Raw genomic sequence first — 21,892 nt, 5'->3', positions numbered from 1 at the left:
CACATGCACGCACACACCAACACGCACACCAAGCCACAAACACACACATGCACACACCAACACGCACACAAAGCCACAATCTCACACATGCACACACCAACACGCACACCAAGCCACAATCACACATGCACGCACACACCAACACGCACACAAAGCCACAATCACACACATGCACACACCAACACGCACACCAAGCCACAATCACACATGCACACACCAACACGCGCACCAAGCCACAATCACACATGCACGCACACAAAGCCACAATCACACACATGCACACACCAACACACACACCAAGCCACAAACACACATATGCACATACACACCAACACGCGCACCAAGCCACAAACACACATATGCACACGCACACCAAGCAACAAGCACACACATGCACACACACACCAACACGCACACAAAGCCACAAACACACACATGCACACAAACACACAGAGCGAGACACACAGAAATATGAGGCAAATTACTTGAACATATTCACAATTGCAACCACCATTGCTTTTAGAAACATAGAAAATAGGAACAGGAGGCCATTCAGCCCTTCGAGCCTGCAACGCCATTCATTATGATCATGGCTGATCATCCAACTCTGTGACCTGTTCCTGCTATCCCTCCATGCCCTTTGATCCTTTTCACCCCAAGAGCTACAGCTAACTCCTTTCACAAATCATACAGAGTGGGATTCTCCGTCCCGGGACGCCCGCATCACGTCATCTGGAGACGGAGGATCGGGCACCTCTGAAAAATCAGGATCAACACTGGGCGCCGACCCAATCATGATGCTCCAACCTCCCGCTGATGGCGGGAATAAGGTCCGCAACTGCGTTCCAATGGGGCGATGTAAATGAATGCAAATGGGTCTTAATGACTCATTTGTATCTGTTAGTGGGCCCAGCACCTGATGCTCCGGCCCTCCGTGATTCTCCAGTCCCCACGGCCAGGAATCGCATGGGTGTGGATCACTTGTGTTCTCTGCCAGCGTGGCCCTGGTTTGGTGATGTGGTGGGCCAAAGGAGTAACTCCGCTTGTCCCACTGTGAGGTCCACCACACCAGGACCATGCTGGAAGAGGCCATCCAAGCCCAACCAAGGGCCACCCTCACAATGCACTGCTTGTTCATACCCCCCCCCCCCCCCCCCACCACCACCACCACCAAGGGACCCCCACAGGAACCCCTGTAATATGGGGACTGCCCACAGGGACCCCCTGCCTAAAGGGAGCCTCCTCCACACACAACCCCCATCCCGTCCACAGAAAAGAGACCCCTGTCTGGAAGTTAGAGTAAAGTCCAGACGGGACAGTGAGAAGAATTACATCTCAAAGCTCCATGTGTCCATTCCTCGAAGGAGAACAGCTTTCTAGTAGTGGTCTATGATTGACAGCTTGTACAAACCATCTACAGCTTTGATTCATTCATTTCCCTTCACGGTTCAATGGCCCAACTGGTGAAATCCTAATGTTTACAAACATTGACCAAGAGAGGTAAGTGCATCCCAAGCACTAAGTACATTCCAATATCTCAAATTGTACAGTTGCACTGCACTTACCTCCCTTTGATGTGGTCCATGGCGAGAGTCCCTTTGGCAGGGGACCCTGTGGTGTGGGGTTCCCCCTATTACAGTGGTCCTTGTGGGGGGGGTCCCATTTTACAGAGGTCTCTTTGGGATCTCTGTATTACAGGGGTCCTTGTGGGGGTCTCCTTATTACAAGGTTCCCTGGTGAGGGTCTCCCTATTACAAGGGTCCCTGGGGAGGGTCTCCCTATTACAGGGGTCCCTCAGGGTCACCCCCGTACTTGGGTGTAGGAAGGGGGCACCCAGGTAATCTGGGGGTGGGGGGCTGCTGTGCCATGTGGGAGAGATTCGGGGCTGCTTTGCGGTGTGGAGGGTGGGTTGGTGGCCAGCTGCGAGACCTTGCTATCCGGCTGAGCATTGGAAATGGCGCCCCATAGCAGAAATCCTTATTTGCATGGCAAGGAACACCAATTACTTGCCGGTTTGCACTCCCGGGGGGTCGTAAACCAGTTGCAATTCACCGCCGGCTGCAGAACATAGGGCGGGAATTTCCATTGCCCAACGCCGATATCATAATCGCCGATCAGGCGGAGAATTCCTTTTTTTAGCCGAGATTGGATGCTCTGCCTCCTCCAAAACGACGTCATCGGGGGGTATGCCGCACGCTGTTGGGACCGCTTCAGGACGTCACCTGAAGACCTTCTCCTGATGCTCCGCCTCTGATGGGCCGACTTCCCGATGGCTCAGAACAAGTCAGCTCCGAATTTTAGGCAACCTCGTGTGGCGGCTGCGGCTGCAGACTGTGTCCAGTGCCGCCACAGTCGGGCGGGGGGAGGGGGGGGGGAGCTGTTGTGCTGGCCGGGGGGGCTTCGGCGGGGTCTGGTGGGGGGGGACCGGTGGGGGATGGTGAGGGGGGTACGGGGGGCACTATCTGGCAGGTTTGGACCGCGCGCGGCCGGTACCATGTTGTACGGCACGACCGCTGCAGGTCGTCGCTGTGCGCATGCGCGGCCACGGACCCAGCCATTCTCCGGCTTTTTTTAGTGCGGGAGCTGGGAGTTTTACATCATGCCGCTGCTAGCCTCTCACCGGTCCCGGAATCGGTGAGGGGTCTGCACCAATTTTGTGGCATAAAACGCCACTGTTCCCACACCACCGTCGGCATTTCGCCGCAAAATCGTAGAATCCAGCCCATAGCCTTCCAAACAGAGAATCCTGCCCAACATTTTTTGGCCTCAACTGTTTTCTTTGGTAGCGAATTCTACAAGCTCATCACTCCCTACCCTCTCCAGTCCTGTTAAAATTTTATAGGTTTCTATGAAATCTCCCCTCATTCTTCTAAACTCGAGGGAATATAATCCTAACCGTCTAAATCTCTCCTCAAACATCAGTCCCGCCATCCCAGGAATCGGTCTCGTAAACCTTTGTTGAACTCCCTCCATAGCAAGAACATCCTTCCTCGGATAAGGTGACCACCTTCTTCCCCACCTGTTGCACCTGCATTTATTTTAGCAACTTAGTCAACTTGTCCAAATCACACTGAAGCATCTCGAGTCTGAACGAACTCGAAACGTCAGCTCCCTTCTCTCCCCACAGATGCTGTCAGACATGCTGAGATTGTCCAGTATTTTCTGTTTTCGTTTCAGATTCCAGCATCCACAGTAATTTTCTTTTATCTCTGGATTACTAGCCCAGTGGCAATAGTACGACGCCACTCCCTCTCCCTAATGTGACAAATATGCTGTTTGCACTAATGGTGATCAGATTTGTGCCAACAGTTTTTTTTAGTGTCCAATGTAAACGCACTAAATGTGCAACTAAGCTGTAATACTGCAAAGTAATGCCACGATTGTTAAAAGATCTAAAGCCACATTAACATGGCAGTAAACTGGTTGTTTATGCAAGTGTAAGAATTCATTGATAATGTTTCGGTAAAGCAGTTGCCAAAGGAGGGCCTTGAGGAAGTGCAGCATGGATTTACTAGAATAATACCAGGACTCCAAAGGTTAAATTACAAGGAGAGGCTGCTCAAACTAGGGTTGGATACCCTGGAATGTTTTAGATTAAGGGGTGATTTGATCAAAGTATTCAAGACTGGAATTATAGAGAGAAGTTATTACATGACAGCAATTGGGGTGTCTCGGATTGAAGGAACCTTGCTGAAAAATTACAGCCTGACCTTTCAGTTGCGAAATTATGACCTCTATACACAACAGTTGTTAGAAGTTTGGAAACTTTATTCTGCAAGTAGGAGGCAATTGATCAATTGTTAGTTTTATATCTCAGATTGATAGATGTCTTTTAACCACAGGTATTTAGATATGGAATTAAGTTGCAGGTCAGCCTCTACCTCACTGAATGCTACAACAGACCAAAACGGACGGTTACTAACCTGAGAATTTTTTTGGGCCGTTTCTTTCCCATTTCCTCTTCCATTCCCCGAAAGTGTTAATCACAACTGAGGTCTGAGCTCTGCAGGTGCTGTTCCGCCTTTTGGTACTTTGTCCAAGTGTTAATTACCTGGTATGAGTTTAGACGGTGAGTGTTGGCGTGCTGTTTGCCCACGGGGCTGGGTACCACAGCCGAAACCACTCCCATTCCCTCAGTGTCTAGACATGCACACCCCCAGATGAAGTCGCTGGCTGGAGTGAGTTGGTGTTCCTCCTCCCTAAACCTCAAGCTGCTGATGCCAGAACACTCAGTGCAGATCAGGAATTGATCCTTTGGCCTTCTGGTTTTTAATGGTTCAGTCATTACCATCGAAGGAGATCCTTAATTAAACTTCACTTTTTAAAAAATGATACATTTTTGGCATAGTTTAAACAAGTACTATTCTTTAAAAAAAAGATAATAGCTGTCTATGATCTTTTTATTATGACAGCAACATTTAAAAAAAAAAGAAATGATGTATAACGCTGCCAATAAACGCTGCAGGGTTTACAGCTGGGAGAGTTTCAGCTCTGTTAAATAGCAAGTGCTAATTTACAACAGACACTCCACCTAAAGTGTTACCCAGTTGAAGTGAATTCTTAATCTTCAAGCACAAGAGTCCTTGATGTTTAAGCCGTAGAATGGAGGCCAACCTTGTAACTCAATTAATGCCCACATTTCCCTGATACTTACCTAGCATTGCAAACTAAAATAGGACGGCTAATGTGGAAACCAGAAAATCACGAAAGTAGGCCACGTTCGGTTGAACTTAGGATAAGGTGCGTTACTTTCTCCAGGTGTTATTCACTGATGGGCAGCAGGGTAGCATGGTGGTTAGCATAAATGCTTCACAGCTCCAGGGTCCCAGGTTCGATTCCCGGCTGGGTCACTGTCTGTGTGGAGTCTGCACGTCCTCCCCCTGTGTGCGTGGGTTTCCTCCGGGTGCTCCGGTTTCCTCCCACAGTCCAAAGATGTGCGGGTTAGGTGGATTGGCCATGCTAAATTGCCCGTAGTGTCCTAATAAAAGTAAGGTTAAGGGGGGGTTGTTGGGTTACGGGTATAGGGTGGATACATGGGTTTGAGTAGGGTGATCATGGCTCGGCACAACATTGAGGGCCGAAGGGCCTGTTCTGTGCTGTACTGTTCTATGTTCTATGATGTTGAGGGATTATTTTACCCATCAGGATGGAAAGGATTTGGCATTTTTTTAGTTACACCAGATTCATATTGGTAACAATGTGTAAGAGTTCAGCACAGTCTCCCAGCCCGAATATCCCCACGAAACATTTGAAGAACAGGCGCCACCCATGAGCACCATTAGCGGGTCCTTTCCAATACAGCCAACTTCCAATTGGACTCAGCAGCCCCGCGCAAACCTTCTGAGAAACATGGTCATCTCCACTCCAACCTCACCCTGCAAGTAACACAGCTTTCTCCAATCTCATCGCACCCACAATGGAACACACGACATCTAACCTTACTGTAGTCTGAGGAACCCTTTTAGCTTCAGCACATCAGGAACACATCGTGCTTTCACCACTCTGAGGGAAGTAGCAAGCACCAAAGCAGTCCTCAACCACAGCCACATCTTCCAACTGATACAGCCACCTCCATCCTCACTCAACCCTCTCACCAATACAGCCACCTGGCAGCCCGATTGCTAAACTTCACTGACTCAACAGAGAAACTCATTGACAGTTGTCCGTCTTTTGAAGTTTGACGTGTTTCACGGTTGGGAATATTTCAGTTCTGTTGAGTATTAAGTGCACTCCAAATGAAACTTTTACCTTCAGTCAGCGTTACATTTTTTTGTTCACCAGCCTAAGAGTCTAGAGTGGAGGCAGGTACTAACTTAAATTATGTTGAGGATTGTTCCAAAAAATTACGTCGTACAGGTTCATGGTAGCCCACCAACCCTGTTGTATGACAGTGTTTAAAGGGACAAATTAAAAAGTAATGACATTTTATTCAGAGAGCTACTGAGCCGTATTCAACCGGGAAGTTCAATATTGTTTCTGCACTGATTTAACTCATCTTGACCAGGGTTGGGCTAGCAGGATGCTATACTTGCCTTCAATAATCATGGATTCGGGAGGGAGAAATCAGCCAGAGTTCCCCAATGTTATAGTGATCTCTGTTAGAGTGGACATGTTTGATGCGAGATGTGCAGAACATTGGATCACCGGGGAGTGGGGATCGAGTGGGAGGCAGAGAAAGCTGGAATGTCACTATAATTGGTCAAATCGGTTTGCAGATCTAAATACAACATTGGCTTTGCCTTCTTTTAAAATCTGGTCTCTGGAGTTTTTGCCTCAAGTTTGCTTCACTGCATCTAACCTGCTCTCTGCAGGAGCGAGAGGGGCAGTAATTACGTACAATCAAAGTGCACTGCTGGCATCCTGATTTAAAGGGAAGGTCCATAGTTTTTCGTGTCTCCATGAGCAACTTGGCCCAGTTTGTATTCAGCAAACAGGAAAAAATTGGGACTTGTTTGCCAACTGGTCATACAAATCCATTAGAAGTTTGTGTCATGACGTGCATTGATATTTGGAAATAGAGCCAGTTTTATCAACATGTTTTGTGTAACACAGAAGAGCATCATTGCATGCTTATATCACCCTCTGGTGTTTGTAATATGTGGTTTGGTTAGAGCATAAATTGATTTTCATCTGGAGCCAGTAATAATTTTAATTATTAAACTGAAACACCATCACCAAGATGCAAGAAGGTAGTAATCAAACTAACGTTTGCATTTAATATTTATTAACCCTTACCCCTCTCTTATGGCAATACTGGCTCAGTTGCTGGCGTTCCCACCTCAGATGAGTGTGAATTAATGTACTATTCCAGGACTTTAGAACATAATCTAACCTGACATTGCAAGGAGTACTGCATCTATGGAGATGTGTCCTTCGGACCAGCTGTCAGGTCTTTTCCATATGATTCAGATCAATGTGCAGATTTCACAGCGATATTTCAGAAATGAACAAAGGGTGTTCCCAGTGTCCTGAGACAATTAATCTCCAAGCAACAACATCAAAAACATGTCGACAGGTCATTCATCTCATTGTTGCTGTTGGACGTCGCTGTGTAATTTTGGTCTCCATATTTGAACACGGGTATACTTGCTTTGGAGATAGTGTAGCAAAGATCCACTAGATTGGGATGAGAGGGTTGTCCTATTTGGGCAGCACGGTAGCATTGTGGATAGCACAAATGCTTCACAGCTCCAGGGTCCCAGGTTTGATTCCGGCTTGGGTCACTGTCTGTGCGGAGTCTGCACATCCTCCCCGTGTGTGCGTGGGTTTCCTCCGGGTGCTCCGGTTTCCTCCCACAGTCCAAAGATATGCAGGTTAGGTGGATTGGCCATGATAAATTTCCCTTAGTGTCCAAAATTGCCCTTAGTGTTGGGTGGGGTTACTGGGTTATGGGGATAGGGTGGAGGTGTTGACCTTGGATAGGGTGCTCTTTCCAAGAGCCAGTGCAGACTCAATGGGCCGAATGGCCTCCTTCTGCACTGTAAATTCTATGAGAAGCTGAGTAAATTGGGCATCGGGCTCCCTGGAATTTCAAAGAATGAGAGGTGATCAAAATTCGGAAGGAGCTTGGCAGGCTAGCTAGCCAATAAGAGGTTCTTTCCTCTGACTGGAGAATGTGGAAGACAGGAGCAACAGTCAAAGAATGTGGGGCTGCTCATTTAGGACTGAGATGAGGAGAAGCTTCTTCACTGAAAGGTTTGTGAATCTTTGGAATTCCGTACCCCACAGAGTTGTGGATGCTCCATCACCGAGTATGTTTAAGGTTGAGATAGAAAGATTTTTGAGCTCTCAATGAATTAAGGGATATGGGAGTGGGCAGGGAAGGGGAGGTGAGGCAGATTATCAATTGTGTTCATATTGAATGATGGAGCAAGCCCGAGGGCTGTATGATCTACTCTTCCTTATTTCTTATGTTCTTAAATTACTTCTGATTTATCTATAATGTATTCCCCATAAAGTACTTTGGCTTTAGCTGAGAGACACTAATTTCAAGTTTCTACATGCTTGAAACTTCTTTCTTGCGTGTTACCCCAGTTGGAGGATCAAAGTGTAGCTTCATTCCTCACACGATCAGTACAATGATTGCTAATTTATTCTTACGGTTTAAAATCTCGGAGAATAACTCCCCCAGGTTATGTAGCAAACCATGTGGACCATAGCGATCCCAGATTCAATCTCTAGTCTTTCGTCGCTGGCCTCCATTAGGACAATGCCAGCTAAATCCCTCTGGGTTGAGAAAGTTATCATCGGCACGTCTTACAGGTATGGACGATATTTTTTTAATATAAATGTTTTTTATTGGGTTTTTGAACAAAGTATATTTACAGTTATGTACACAGAATAAAATTTATTTACGTAGAAGAGAAGGAAACTAAAGATTTTTTTTTCTTAACCATAGAATCCCTACAGTGCAGGATGAGGCCATTCAGCCCATCGAGTCTGCACCGACCCTCTAAAAGAGCATCCTACCTGGGCTCCCACTCCCACTCTTATCCCCATAACCCCACCTTACCTTTTGGACACTAAGGGGCAATTTGACATGGCTAATCCACCTAACCTGTACATCTTTGGACCTTGGGAGGAAACCAGAGCACCCGGAGGAAACGCACAAAGAGAATGTGCAAATTCCACACAATCACCCAAGGCGGAAATTGAATCTAGGTCCCTGGTGCTGTGAGGCAGTAGTGCTAACCACTGTGCCACCGTGCTGTCCCATGATTAACTACCTCCTGGATCTTGCAGAGTACAAGCTCCCCCAATAAGGGCAGGGGCCTGATAACAATACTTGGCTTTGTATGAATAGAGTCGGCACTAAGTCACCAACTAGAGAAGACCCAGTAGGGATTGAGTGGAGCTGTATATAATGGTAATTGTAAAATTAAGTAAGTTTTTGTTTCAACCAAACTTGGTGTGGACTCTTGGTTGCCCTTGCAAAAGAAGTCAAAGGCAGTCAGTGTTCCTGATTACTGGCTGGAGATGTCTATATGTGGCTGCTGGGCGAGAATCAATGTTGACTTCAGTTTCCTCCAGCTAACAGGTTGTTGGTACTTGTGGTCTACATTCACACATTTAATACTGGCTACTTCGGTACAGTTCCAGAAAAATAATGGGGACCCATGGAACCTAACCCCAGAAAGCAGTGAATGTCCTTCCGGAGAGATGGGGAGAAAATCAATGAGAGAATAAAGGATGTGGGAAAGAAGGGTATATGCAGCATGGTGCAATGGCTTGGGCCCCGGAATCAAGTTGTCCAGAGGGTGGGGGTGGAAGTGAAAATCTGTTTTTGTGTCTGATGGGTAGAAGGACGTTCTGATGCACAGTCTTGGAACGCTGTCCTTTTAACAGCTGGGGATTTGGGTTTGAAACCAATCTAGACAGATGGGATGATAATGTCCTTTCTGACTGATAGCTATTAAGGGTCATAAGTGAAATGAGCATGAGCACATTCTTTATTCAATTCCCAGTGGATGTGTTTCTTCATCAGAGACTGACCTGGCAACAGATACTGCAAGGGCATAGTCATGGAATGATTTTTGCAATCAGTAGTATAAATGTTTCAGAGATAGTCAGCTCTCTTCAATATTACTCATTTGAGTTTTTTGACTTCTCTTTAGAAACTATCGGTAAAATTCTCCATTAACCTACTCGTTCTAGAAACTGAGGACTTGCAAACTCATAAAGGAGTATTACTGACATTTACAGCTATTAAGAAGGCCTTTTGAATTCCGCATTGGCTCTTTAGCTAACTCACATAGACCAAAAGATCTGGTTCAACTCGCAGTAAGTGTCAAATTAGCTGGAATGGTCATTGAAGAGGTAAAATTGGCCTTTGCAATCCATGGATAAAGAGGATAAAAGTAAGCCTGGATTCTGCACTTCGTCGCTGTTAGTAACCACCCGGCTGGAACATGCAAGTGTGTGTCAATGTCAGATGTGAATAGAATTAGACTTGACTACGGTGAACACCACTGTTAAGTAGTCATCTGACACAGGCAGAAGAATCATGGAAAGTGGCCACTTGGGTATGATAACCCTCAGCTCTCAGTGCCTATAAATCTGGCTCAGCTGAAGTCGAAACTGGGCAATTAAAAAGAAAGCATCAATAAACATCCAGTACAACATTATAATTTGCATCACTGGGAGACTGCGTCAACTGCACAGGAACAACTTACATAATGTCTTTCATGTAGTATGATGGCTCAAGACATTTCACAGGAGTGATTGTTGAACAAAATTCAACACCGCGCCACATTAGGCATTCATGAGATGCACAGCACAAAAACGGGCCGTTGAACCCACCAGTTCATGCTGCTGTTTCGGTTCCACCTCAGCCTTCTCCTAACTTTCCTCATCTAAATCGACCATCATAACCATCAAGTCCCTTCCTTGTCATATTTTTAAAAATTTGTTCCTGGGATGTGGCCGTCGCTGGCTGGGCCAGCATTTATTGCCCATCCCTAATTGCCCTTGAGGGGCAGATTGCTGAGGGTCTGGAGTCACATGTAGGCCAGATCAGGTAAGGATGGCAGATTTCCCTCCCTAAAGGACATTAGTGAACCAGATGGGTTTTTACGACATCGAATTAAAAATCTTTTAATTCCAGATTTTTATTGGATTCAAATTTCACCATCTGCAGTGGCGGGATTTGAACCTGGGTTTAACCACTGCGCCACCGTGCTGCCCTGCGAGTTCCACATTCTCACCACTCTTTGCATTAAAACATTTCTTCTGAATTCCCCATTTGATATCTTGGTGATCATCTTACGTTGATGGAGGTCAGAACAGTTGACTTGATCTTGCTTCAAAAGGTAGACTTTAAGGAGCATCTTGCAGGAAGGGAGAGAGGCTTCTGGTATTGAGACACAGAAAATCAGGGAGGTGCAAAAAGCCAGAGATCACAGAGGGGTTTATGTCTGGAGGAAGTGACAAGAAGGTATGGAGGGGGCGCGGCCAGGGGGGGATTTGAAATTAAAGAAGAGCTTTGTAGAATCAGGACGACGCCAGACTGGGAGCCAATGAGGATCAGCAAACACAGGCGTGGGCAAATGGTACTGAGCACAAGTTGGGATACAGGAAGTACAACACTGTCACAACTCCTCCATGCTCTGTCTGCATTTCACTGACTGGTGTAGTTGGCAGCGAGAGTGTGACTGAAGCAAGTTGAGGAACATGAGGATGGAACTGAGAAACAAAAGTTCTCGAATAACCTTGGGGTTTGTTTTTTGTTTGTAGATCGTCAGGACCTGGAGGAGCCAGAGAAAGTGGACAAGCTGCAGGAGCCGTTATTGGAAGCCCTGAAGATCTATGTGAGGAAAAGACGACCGAACAAGCCCCACATGTTCCCAAAAATGCTGATGAAGATCACAGATCTGCGCAGCATCAGTGCCAAAGGTGAGTGTGCGAGATGGTCAACCAAAAATAAAACAAGTACACCGAACTGCCCTGTGACCGATGTCAATAGGACTGAGATGTTTGGGCTGCAGAGGTTAACAGGCTCATTTTATCTCAATGGGGATAGGGCCAGCCATCTTTCAATCAGTACATTATGCCAGAAATGGTGCATAACTTGGATGCAGATTAAATTTCCTGCCAAATATTACTTGACAACGGTCAGTGTATATATTAAAACTACTTGCTGTCTTTGAAAGGCGAATGTTGTTTTATGCCCAAATCTTTAAATGGCTACATTCTTTTAAATTTACCTCTCGCCCTGTGTAAAGTACCCTAAAGGTCTCTCCATACTCTCCGCACTGACCAACTCCCAATGTTAGGCACTGTATTCTAACAGGATGCTGACCTATATTGTTTTATTTATATATGTAAAACAAAGCGTGTAATGCACTGATGCTCAGAGGTTGCTAATAAAGCACAGCTCACTCGCACTCACTCAGCTGGCGGCCAAATCGAAAATCTGTCCCCTGTTTTTCACTCACAATGTTTGGACATAACATAGTTGAATTGGGCCATTCGACCCATCGAGTCTGCTCCGCCATTCAATCATGGCTGATATTTTTCTCATCCCTATTCTCCTGCCTTCTCCTCATAACCCCTGATCCCTTTATTAATCATGAACCCATCTACCTCTGTCTTAAAGATACTCAGTGACTTGGCCTCCACAGCCTTCCGCGGCAATGAGTTCCACAGATTCACCACCCTCTGGCTGAAGAAATTCCTCCTCATCTCAATTTTAAAGGATCGTCCCTTCAATCTGAGGCTGTGCCCTCAGGTTTTGGTCTCTTCTACCAGTGCAAATATCTTCTCCATGTTCATTCTATCTAGGCCGCCCAGTGTTCTATAAGTTACAATGAGATCCCCCCGTCATCCTTCTGAACTCCATCAAATACAGACCCAGAGTCCTCAGTCGCTCTTCATATGACAAGCCCTTCGTTCCAGGGATCATTCTTGTGAACTTCCTCTGGACCCTCTCCAAGGCCAGCACATCCTTCGTCAGATACGGGGCCCAAAACTGCTCATAATATTGCAAATGGAGTCTGACCAGGGCCTCATACAGCCTCAGCAGTATATACGCGCTCTTGCATTCGAGCCCTCTCGAAAGAAGTCTAACGTTGAAATGTCTGTCATTTCGATAGTATACATATCCTTGGCCATTTAGATCCCAATTGAACATCCGTTGAGGACCATGGTATCATCCTATTACCATCAGCACTTTTTCCTTAGCCTACCCACACCTGCGATTCCCAGGCGGTCTCCCACCCGCCAAGTACTAACCTGAGTCTGCTTAGCTTCCGAAATCAGACGCGATCGGGCGTTTTCAGTCCAGTATGGCCACAGGCCATCACAGTGAACAATAAGCAGTTGCATTTACACAGTCCCTTAACATAAAAAGCATCAAATCCTTTCATGGATGGTAAAGGGGGGAAAACTGTAATAACTTTACTTATTATTATTTGCAATGATTGTAAGATGCAAGAAAACAGGACAGGGAAAAGAAGAAAACTTTACTTCAATTACTTCTGCCTGATTTCCAATCCTGCCCTTCCTGTATGTACCCTGCCGCTGGAGTCTGTCAACCGGGTCAGTGCCACCCTCTGATATTTGGCAATAATTTGCTGCAGTATCACTTTTTTCTTTCAGTTAAATGGTTGTGTTTTTCTCTCTCTCTCTCTTCGCAGGAGCTGAGCGGGTAATCACCCTCAAAATGGAGATTCCCGGATCCATGCCACCACTCATTCAGGAAATGCTGGAGAATTCCGACGGCATCGACCCTTCCTCCTCACCTTGTAGCAAAAGCAGCGCTGCCCGCCCGTGCAGCAGCCCGAGCATGTCCCCAAGCTCCGCCAGCAGCAGCCCCAATACTCAGTCACCATAGCTTCGGGCGTAAGGAGCAAGTGAGTCGGACTCTCACTCACATGGACATTTTGACGTGTTTGTAAAAGGTGAAGTGTTCACAGGAGAGCCACAGTATTGTTTGCCACATACTCTGCAGCTTGCGGAAGGCGATTGGGACTGAGTTGGAACTTAAAACACTGTGCTTAACCACGCTGGAAGCTCTTTCAAATGTGCTTAACTGAGATGGACACGAGTTCGGGCTGTGCTGAGCAGCAGAGATGAACACCACACACACACACACACATATACACCCACCCCTCTCCGAAATAGGAATGAACCATTGTTGAAGCAGGTTGTGCTTCACTTTGCAAGCCTTCAGCTTCTGGTTTTAGAACTTGCTTTGATTTAACGCTAGGAGAGAACTATGAAGACCCTTTGTAGTTTTATTTTTTGAATATTTTTCCTCTCCTTTTGTTTATCTTTCATAATCTCATATAATACTATCTGATAGACTGGGTCACCAGCGCAAAGTCCAGTGGCACTCAAACGCAAGGAATTTGAACAAAGAAAGATTTATATGAATGAAACATTTAACTGATTATTTTTTGTTGAACTGTTTATATTGGATTTTGCAGAGGAAGGAAAACAAATTATGGCTTCATTACATTTTTGAAATGAGTTGCATACAAGCTGGAAGATAATGAAGGTAACTAGGTTACACTAGGGATGTCTGTAAATATGCTGTTCTGTTTAATGTACTCACAAGAGGTTTCCAATCTTTTCTTTTATGCCTTTGTTGGTTGGATGTTCATTTTAAGCACATTTACTCTGAGAGAGCGTGGTTCTGAATTACTGTGTAGGTCTCGAATATCCCTCCCAGGCCACGGCCCGGCGAGGGAGCCGTGCATGTGTGATCGCACGCCAGGGCCATGCTTCACACGCCGCGCTGTGATTGAGATGGACTGGACTGGATTGGACGGTGCCCACTCTCTGTCTGGGACCGAGAAACGGGGTCACAATTCCAGCTCAGGGCTGCTGACTGAGAAGGTTCCCGTATCCTTGGGCTTTAATTGACTGGAGCCTGAGATTGTGCGCTACCTCCGACCGTGGTGAAGTGTATCAGTGGGGCTGGCGACAGCTTTAGCAAACAAGCCTTGCCTTGCCCTCACTGACCATACGTATCAACCTGAGAAATTATCAGTGGATTATTTTGAACTGCAGTTTGCACAGGAGGTTCCGTCACATCCAGTGGTGTCATTGGCAAAAAAAGGAATTTGAGCTTCTCAGGATTTGACCGTGATGTACTGTGAACATAGACCTGCATAGTGCTCAGTATGTTCTGATAGTTCATTCAAAAGAATGATCAATCACCTTTCGACCTCGCCCTGTTTGACTCTCAGTAATCTTGTTATAGTTAACGCTTTAAACTGCATTGGAATTTTTTGATATTTGAGGCTGCCGTGTTTGAAGCCATGCGCGTTTCTTAAGAGTGAATCAGGCCGAACTGGATACAAGTGCGCTGCCACAGGCTGAGGTGAAACGCCACTCCTTCAAAGTTCATTCTTCGTCTGCTCTCTACCTCTCTCGTCAACTTGCAAATCTCGACTCAGGTCGGGCAAACTGCTCTTCCAAGATGGCACAAACCGGCATTCTTTTATATTCCTTCTCAGAACGAGGGCATCGCTGGCAAGGCCGACATTTATCGCCCACCCCTAATTGCCCAGAGAGGGTGGTGGTGATCACTAGTGGGAGGTTCGATATGATTGAGTGGCTTATTAAAGCTGGGTCAGAAAGTAGTTAAGAGTCAGCCACATGGGTGTTGGACTGGAGCCATCGATAGGCCACATAAACACGGCAGATTTCCTTCCCTAAAGGACATGAGTTGAACCAGTTGGGTTTTTTGCAACAGTGCAACATCTTCGTGGTCACTTCTACTGGTGCCAATGTTGCATTTCCCAGATTCTTTTTTTTTTTTGGGTTCATGCTGAATTCAAATTCTCAAACCCCAGACCATTCAGGCCTTTGCTACCATTTACCGAAGCTCATGTCTGACTGGCGTTGTGCGCGCTCAGGTGATAGAAAACTGGTGCATCCCAAAACAAGCCCTAGCGATTCGGCGTATTTGAACAAGTGTAAGACAGAAAACATCAGCCGAATGGACTGAAACCATTTTCAATCGATCTGGGTTCCTCCATCAGAAAGATTGGGCCGTGAGATTGGGATGGGGGGGGGGGGGGGGGGGGGGGGGGAGAAGGGTTATTGATGAGTTTTCTCACATCAGTTGTGAGGCAATTATTTTGACCCTCAACCCTTCATCAAAATTAGAAACCCAATTGCAGGAGCAAGATCCCGCAGCTCGCGAATCTGTCCCCAGCAAAGGTCAAGGTCTTTTATTCGGTGGATGTTGAGGTCTCCGATGATGGGATTCCTTCGGTTGGTGACTGAACTTGTGACAAGATGAAAAACTAGGAGGATAAGGAAGCAAGGTCCCTGTGTTCAGTTGTGAAGGTTAAAAGGCTGTGGGGAATCATTGGGCTGTCAGTCTGGGATGAGATTCAGTCGAGGCATCATTTTTTTAACAAAAAAAAATGAATTAATTTACCTGCCAGACACCAAAACATATTTCCTTGACTGAGGAACACTGGCCTTGCATCAGCTAGACAAGGGGCGCGGTTCACAAATGGATCTGACCTGAAGTGATGCTCTGGGATCTGTTTGGCTTGAAAGATAGACTTCATGCAGATTTGTTTCCTTAATATGGGACCTCACAAACGCTTTAAAAGGAGTTCGCTTTTCCACTCATATCCCAGATTTTTGGCAGGAGTTGCAGTCAGGGTCAAGAGAATTCAGAGGCTTTCATTCCCATTGAAACAATAGAGATGAGGAGCCACCTTCTAGGGAGAAACATGGGGTGGATGGGTGGGGGGGGGAATAAGGTGGTATTACTATGTGCAAATTGACAGTCTTTCACCCTGAGCACAGCGCAGCAGCAGCAAGGTGCACAGGGAGTTCAGCATCGGTACAATTGGCAATAACTCCCGGGAGCTCCAGATAGGATTTTCAGAGCTCGCAGACTCGGCTGATGTAAGATCCGACGCGATCGATGCCTTCGTCTGGGCTTCAGTGAAGTCCCAGAATCGCCGTTGAGGTGTGGCAAGGCCGCCCCCCCCACCCTCCCCAGTCTCCTACCTCTGCTGCACACGGGCTTCACAGGGTTAAATCAATAAAAGAACGTCACAAAGTGCATCCAGATTCACACTGCGCAGGTTCCCACAGAAGGTTTGGACCATCTCATTTGGATATTTCGGCGAAGGTGCCCTTAAATTGGATACCAATTGTACAGTTCTGTAATTTCTGGTGAGCACAACACAAAGAAAGCCCTTCAGCCCACCCCCTCCCAGTTTGGTGACTGTTCCAGGATAAAAAAACACACCTTTCCGAAGGTGCAGGGTCGATGCTTTACCAGATTTGAAGGTTTTTTTTGGCGCAGGTTGTATCTTTGAGCAAATTCTCCCCCTCAAGTGGCTCCAGTTTTCGTTCAAAGGAGAATTCGCAGCTCAGTATTAATTTTTTATATATATATATAATATTTATTTGAATTTTATCTCTTGATTTGAACAAGGCGGCTTCAGCCCAAGTCTGTTTTCCCCATGCTGCGTAACCACACAACCACAGCAAACGTGAGCAAATAGTGCCACCTACTGGTTATGGTCACCATCGCAAATTAATTTTCAGTGCACGGCTCAAGTGGCCCAGCAGCAGAAACTGCTCAAAGTTGGCACCTATTTCCCAGTAACGTCTTGCAGACATTGGAATGCACAAGAGGAAGACGCCATGTATTCCTGGCTGTGCCCCAGAACCGATGGGGCAGTCATTGTGAGTTATTGCTCGTGATGAAAACCTTCCCCCCCCACCCCTGGCTGCAGTGTGGTTTCCTCTTGTTCACGGATGTTAATCTTGTCGCTCCACTTTCCTTCCAGCACGCCCCTCCCCGCACCTTCCTCCCAGCCCAGTGACAGCACATCTCTGTGTTTGTGAGTGGCAATGTGGCCCAACTCAGTGTCATATTTTACACTTTTTTTCTATTGTAAAACAGCCACCCGTGGTTTTATCAAATGGAAAGGTACAGTTACACATTTAGTTGAATCATTGACCTGACACCTCCACTGTTAATGGCGAGTTCTTGTTCTGTTCATGGATGTGTTAGTGTACCGAGTCAGACTGTACAGTAAGATTTCCTACAACAAGGCTTTCTCTGTGCAGAAGTTACTGTTGAACTTTTCATGAAGTCTACTGGGAAAAGAATAAAGTTATATTTATTCTACAATTGCACATAGTCGTCTTTGCTGATGGGGCAATTGCTGTATTCCTGGAATAATGCGTTACTTTTCTACTTGAGCGGCACCAAGAATCAGAATTCCGCTTGGATAATAAGGCTGGTTCTGGGATTAGCATACGGTGAGTGTGGAACTGACTGGGTTTTGCTTCAATTTATTTATTTCTTAAAGTTACAAAGCCATTGCGCAGACTGGACAGGACGAACCCTTCATCCATCTCGTTGCTTGCTCCAAAAAGCAATTCAAATTCAAATTGAATCCTATTTATGGTCCCCAGAAGAAAGGCTTACAAGATCCAAGCTGACAGGAACAGGCATGGCTCCCCATCTTGGGCTCGATATGACGCTTGATCTTGGCCAGAAGGCAGGTTCCTAACCTGTGCCCCTTATGGGCTCCGCTCACCACCAGGGCAACCCCATCACAGCATCGGCCACAGGTAAAGTCAGCACCACTGCAGAGCAAAGCGAATCATCTGGTAGCTTGGCGAGTGAGCATGCTGTACGAGTGGGGTGATACTGAGCGATAAAGAGCAGAACATTGATTTTCCTGAATTGGCTGCTTCAGAAATTGTAGTGGGCGAGAGCACAATTGCGCTTGATGGGTGATAGGCAGCAGGGACCCGGGTTCAATTCAGCCTTGGGTGACTGGAGTTTTCACGTTTTCCGCGTGTCTGCCTAGGTTTCCTCCGGGTGCTCCGGTTTCCTCCCACAGTCCAAAGATGTGCAGGTTAGGTAGATTGGCCATGTTAAATTGCCCCTTAGTGTCCAAAGATGTGCAGGTTAGGTGGGGTTACAGGGATAGGATTGGGGAGTAACAGGGTGCTCTTTCAGAGGGTCGATGCAGACCTGATGGGCCAAATGGCCTCCTTCTGATCCTCAGGAATTCTATGGTAATGCACTCCGTGGCTCATTTGCATGCCAGCATTCGCTGAGTGACCGAATGGGTGAGTGGCTGAGGCAGGAGGGATGGGCTACTGGTGAAACAGTGAACCATACGTCACCACAAACAGAAAATTCAGAAAATGATACTTTTAAAATAGGAATTCCTCCCACAGATGTCTTGACTGTTCTTTTTGTTTCTATTGGGTAAGTGGTTCCATTTATTGTATTGGAAATCTGTGAACACCTGCCAATGACTCTCATTCTATTGTGATACTTTAACTTGCTGTTTGGTCAACATTAATCAGATGACACCGTGGACCAATAAGAACTCTACAAGACTACATACGACCACCATTTTTTATTTTCTATATTTTAATAATTTTTATCCCCCTTCCCTATTATCTAAAATAAAAATGTTTATGCTCATCCCAATATCCAACATTTCAAAGAACAAAGAAAAGTACAGCTCAAGAACAGGTCCTTCGACCCACCCAAGCCTGTGCCGAGCGGGATGCCCTAATTTTTAAAAAAACCTCTGCGCTTACTCGGTCTTTATCCCTCTATTTCTTCCCAATTCATGTATCCATCCAGATGCCTCTTAAATGTTGCTAATGTGCTGCTTCCACCACATCCTCTGGCAGTGCATTCCAGGCACCCACCACTCTCTGTGTGAAAACCTCACCCCGCACATCTCCCTTAAACTTTCCCCTCTCACCTTGAACCTGTGCCCCCTTTGTAATTGACACTTCTTCCCTTGGAAAAAGCCTCTGACTGTTCACCCTGTCTATGCCTCTCATAATTTTGTAGGCCTCTATCAGTTCTCCCCTCAGCCTCCCATCTTTTCAGTGAAAACAATCCAAGTTTATTCAACCTCTCCCCATAGCCAACACCCTCGAGACTAGGCAACATCCTGGTGAACCTTCTTTGCACTCTCTCCAAAGCTTCCACGTCCTTCGGATAGTGTGGTGAGCAGAACTGCACAAATTCTCCAAATACGGCCTAACCGAGGTTTTATACAGCTGCAACATGATTACCCAACTCCTTTACTCAGTGCCCCGGCTGATGAATGCAAACATGCCATATGCCTTCTTAATCGACTTGGCCACCTGTGTTGCCACTTCTAGGGAACTGTGGACCTGCACGCCCAGATCCCTCTGTACATTAATGTTCCTAAGGCTTCTGCCATTTACAGTATAATTCATACCTAGATCTGATCCTCCAAAATGCATCACCTCACATTTGTCCAAATTACATTCCATCTGCCATTTCTGTGCCCAAGTCTCCAATCTATCTACATCCTGTTGTATCCTCTGACAATCCTCGGCACCATCAGCAACTCTGCCAATCTTCGTATCATCTGCAATCTTACTAATCAGACTGCCCACATTTTCCTCCAGTTCATTTATAAACTACAAACAAGAGAGGTCCCAGCACTGATCCCTGTGGAACAGCACTAACTACAGATCTCCATTCTGAAAACACCCTTCCACCGCTACTCTCTGTCTTCTATAACCAAGCCAGTTCTGTATCCATCTAGACAGCCCACCCCGAATCCCATGTGATTTTAGTTTTTGTACCAGTCTGCGGGACCTTGACAAACGCCTTACGAAAGTCCACTTTAACTATACCCACAGCCCTGCCCTCATCAATTTTCTTTATCACATCTTCAAAAAACACAATCAAGTTGGTGAGACATGACCTTCCCCGTACAAAACCATGCTGCCTATCACTAACGAGCCCATTTTTCTCCAAATGTTCATATATCCTTTCCCTTTTCCAAAAGCTTCCCCAGCATTGATGTCAGGCTCACCGGCCAATAATGTGCTGGATTGTCCCTGCTTCCCTGTTCAACCTCAATTCTCAGGTTCTTCCTTTTAACATCAGGCGCTCCACTCCCCCAGCCTCTCCACCAACACCCCGAACCCATTCTTCCCTGGTCCTGCATTAGGCTCTGGGGATTGCTTGCAGTCCCAGTTCTGTCCACTGCGGTTTCTGGCGCTGCTGGGACGAGAGAGCTGTTGGCCAAGCAGATTGACTGATAGATCCCTCAGGCAGGCGTTCCTCCCGAGTGAGGGGCTGAGGTCCCACATCCAGGAAATTACTGCTCCTTGGAGGGCAGTCACTGTTGGTGGAAATGTGTTCGCCACCGACTCCTTGGATGGCGGGAAGGGAAACGCTGCAACCCGAAAAATCCTGACCAAGGATGCCAATTATAACAAGTAAACCAGGAGGGCAGTCCATTGAATTGAAAATTATTGCCACCAATTCAGAGACCTACTCTTAAATTTTGTCATGGAGGTTTTGTTATGATGTGTATTATGATGTCAGCAGTCATTAGGGTGCAATTTGCTTTTTTAAAAATATTTTTATTCTCCTTTTTCACATTTTCTCCCGAATTTACACCCACCAACAATAAACAATAATCAGCAACAAACATGTCAATCCCCATAACAATAACAACAATCATATCCTCCCACCAACCCCCAAACATCAGCCCGCATGTTTACATAAACAAATGACAAAAAGGAATCCGGGATTACCCATAGTCACCCTTAATACACAGCCCCCTCCCCCCCCCCCCAACCTTCCCACCCAACTAATGTTCGATGTTATCCAGTTCTTGAAAGTGCATAATGAATCATGCCCATGACTTGCAGAACCCCTCCGAGCTTCCCCTCAGTTCAAACTTAATCTTCTCACGGGTCAAGTATTCCAACAGGTCCCCCCACCACGCCAGGGCACAGGATGGAGAGGCTGCTCTCCATCCCAACAGGATCCACCTTCGGGCGATCAACGAGGCGAACGCTATGATATCTGCCTCAGCACCCGTTTCCAACCCTGGCTGGTCCGACACCCTGAAAATGGCCTCCCAGGGACCCAGGGTCCAGTTTCATGTGCAGCACCTTGGAAATTACCCTAAAAACCTCCTTCCAGTAATCCTCTAGCTTTGGACAGGACCAAAACATATTAACGTGATTAGCGGGGCCTCCCCCCGCAATGCTCACACACATCTTCTACTCCTTCAAAGAATCAGCTCATCCTCGCCCTCGTGAGGTGTGCTGTGGATATCACCTTCAGCGTATCAGCCCCAACCTCGCACACGAGGTGGAGACATTTAATCTCCGGAGCACCTCACACCAGACCCACTCCTCTATGACCTCTCCCAACTCTTCCTCCCACTTCGCTTTGATCCCTTCCAGTGGTGCCTTATCCTCTTCCAAAATAGCTCCGTACACCGCTGACACTGCCCCCTTCTCCAGTCTCCTTGTCGTCAGCACCTCCTCCAGCAATGTGGAGGCTGGTTCTTCCGGGAAGCTCTGAATCTCCTTCTTGGCAAAATCTCAAACCTGCCTGTATCTAATTTCTCCGTGCTCCAGCCCATAC

General features: G+C 46.5%; 1 protein-coding gene across 16 annotated transcripts in view; it reads left to right on the top strand.

Moving 5' to 3' along the window:
* raraa (retinoic acid receptor, alpha a) overlaps window positions 1-17,617 on the top strand; it is a 656,519-nt gene extending 638,902 nt beyond the window's left edge. For all 16 annotated transcript variants that reach the window (XM_038778941.1, XM_038778943.1, XM_038778942.1 and 13 more), the window contains 2 exons: window positions 11,233-11,391; window positions 13,134-17,617. In XM_038778941.1, coding sequence (XP_038634869.1) covers window positions 11,233-11,391; window positions 13,134-13,330 — 356 coding nt within the window. In that variant the 3' untranslated portion in view covers window positions 13,331-17,617. The remainder of the gene's footprint in view (window positions 1-11,232; window positions 11,392-13,133) is intronic.
* The last annotated feature ends 4,275 nt before the right edge of the window (window positions 17,618-21,892 follow it).

This window comes from Scyliorhinus canicula, chromosome 19, assembly GCF_902713615.1.
Source record: "Scyliorhinus canicula chromosome 19, sScyCan1.1, whole genome shotgun sequence".
Taxonomy (NCBI): domain Eukaryota; kingdom Metazoa; phylum Chordata; class Chondrichthyes; order Carcharhiniformes; family Scyliorhinidae; genus Scyliorhinus; species Scyliorhinus canicula.
The sequence above is the reverse complement of the archived record's forward strand: the minus strand, read 5'-3'. Positions and strand labels throughout refer to the sequence as shown.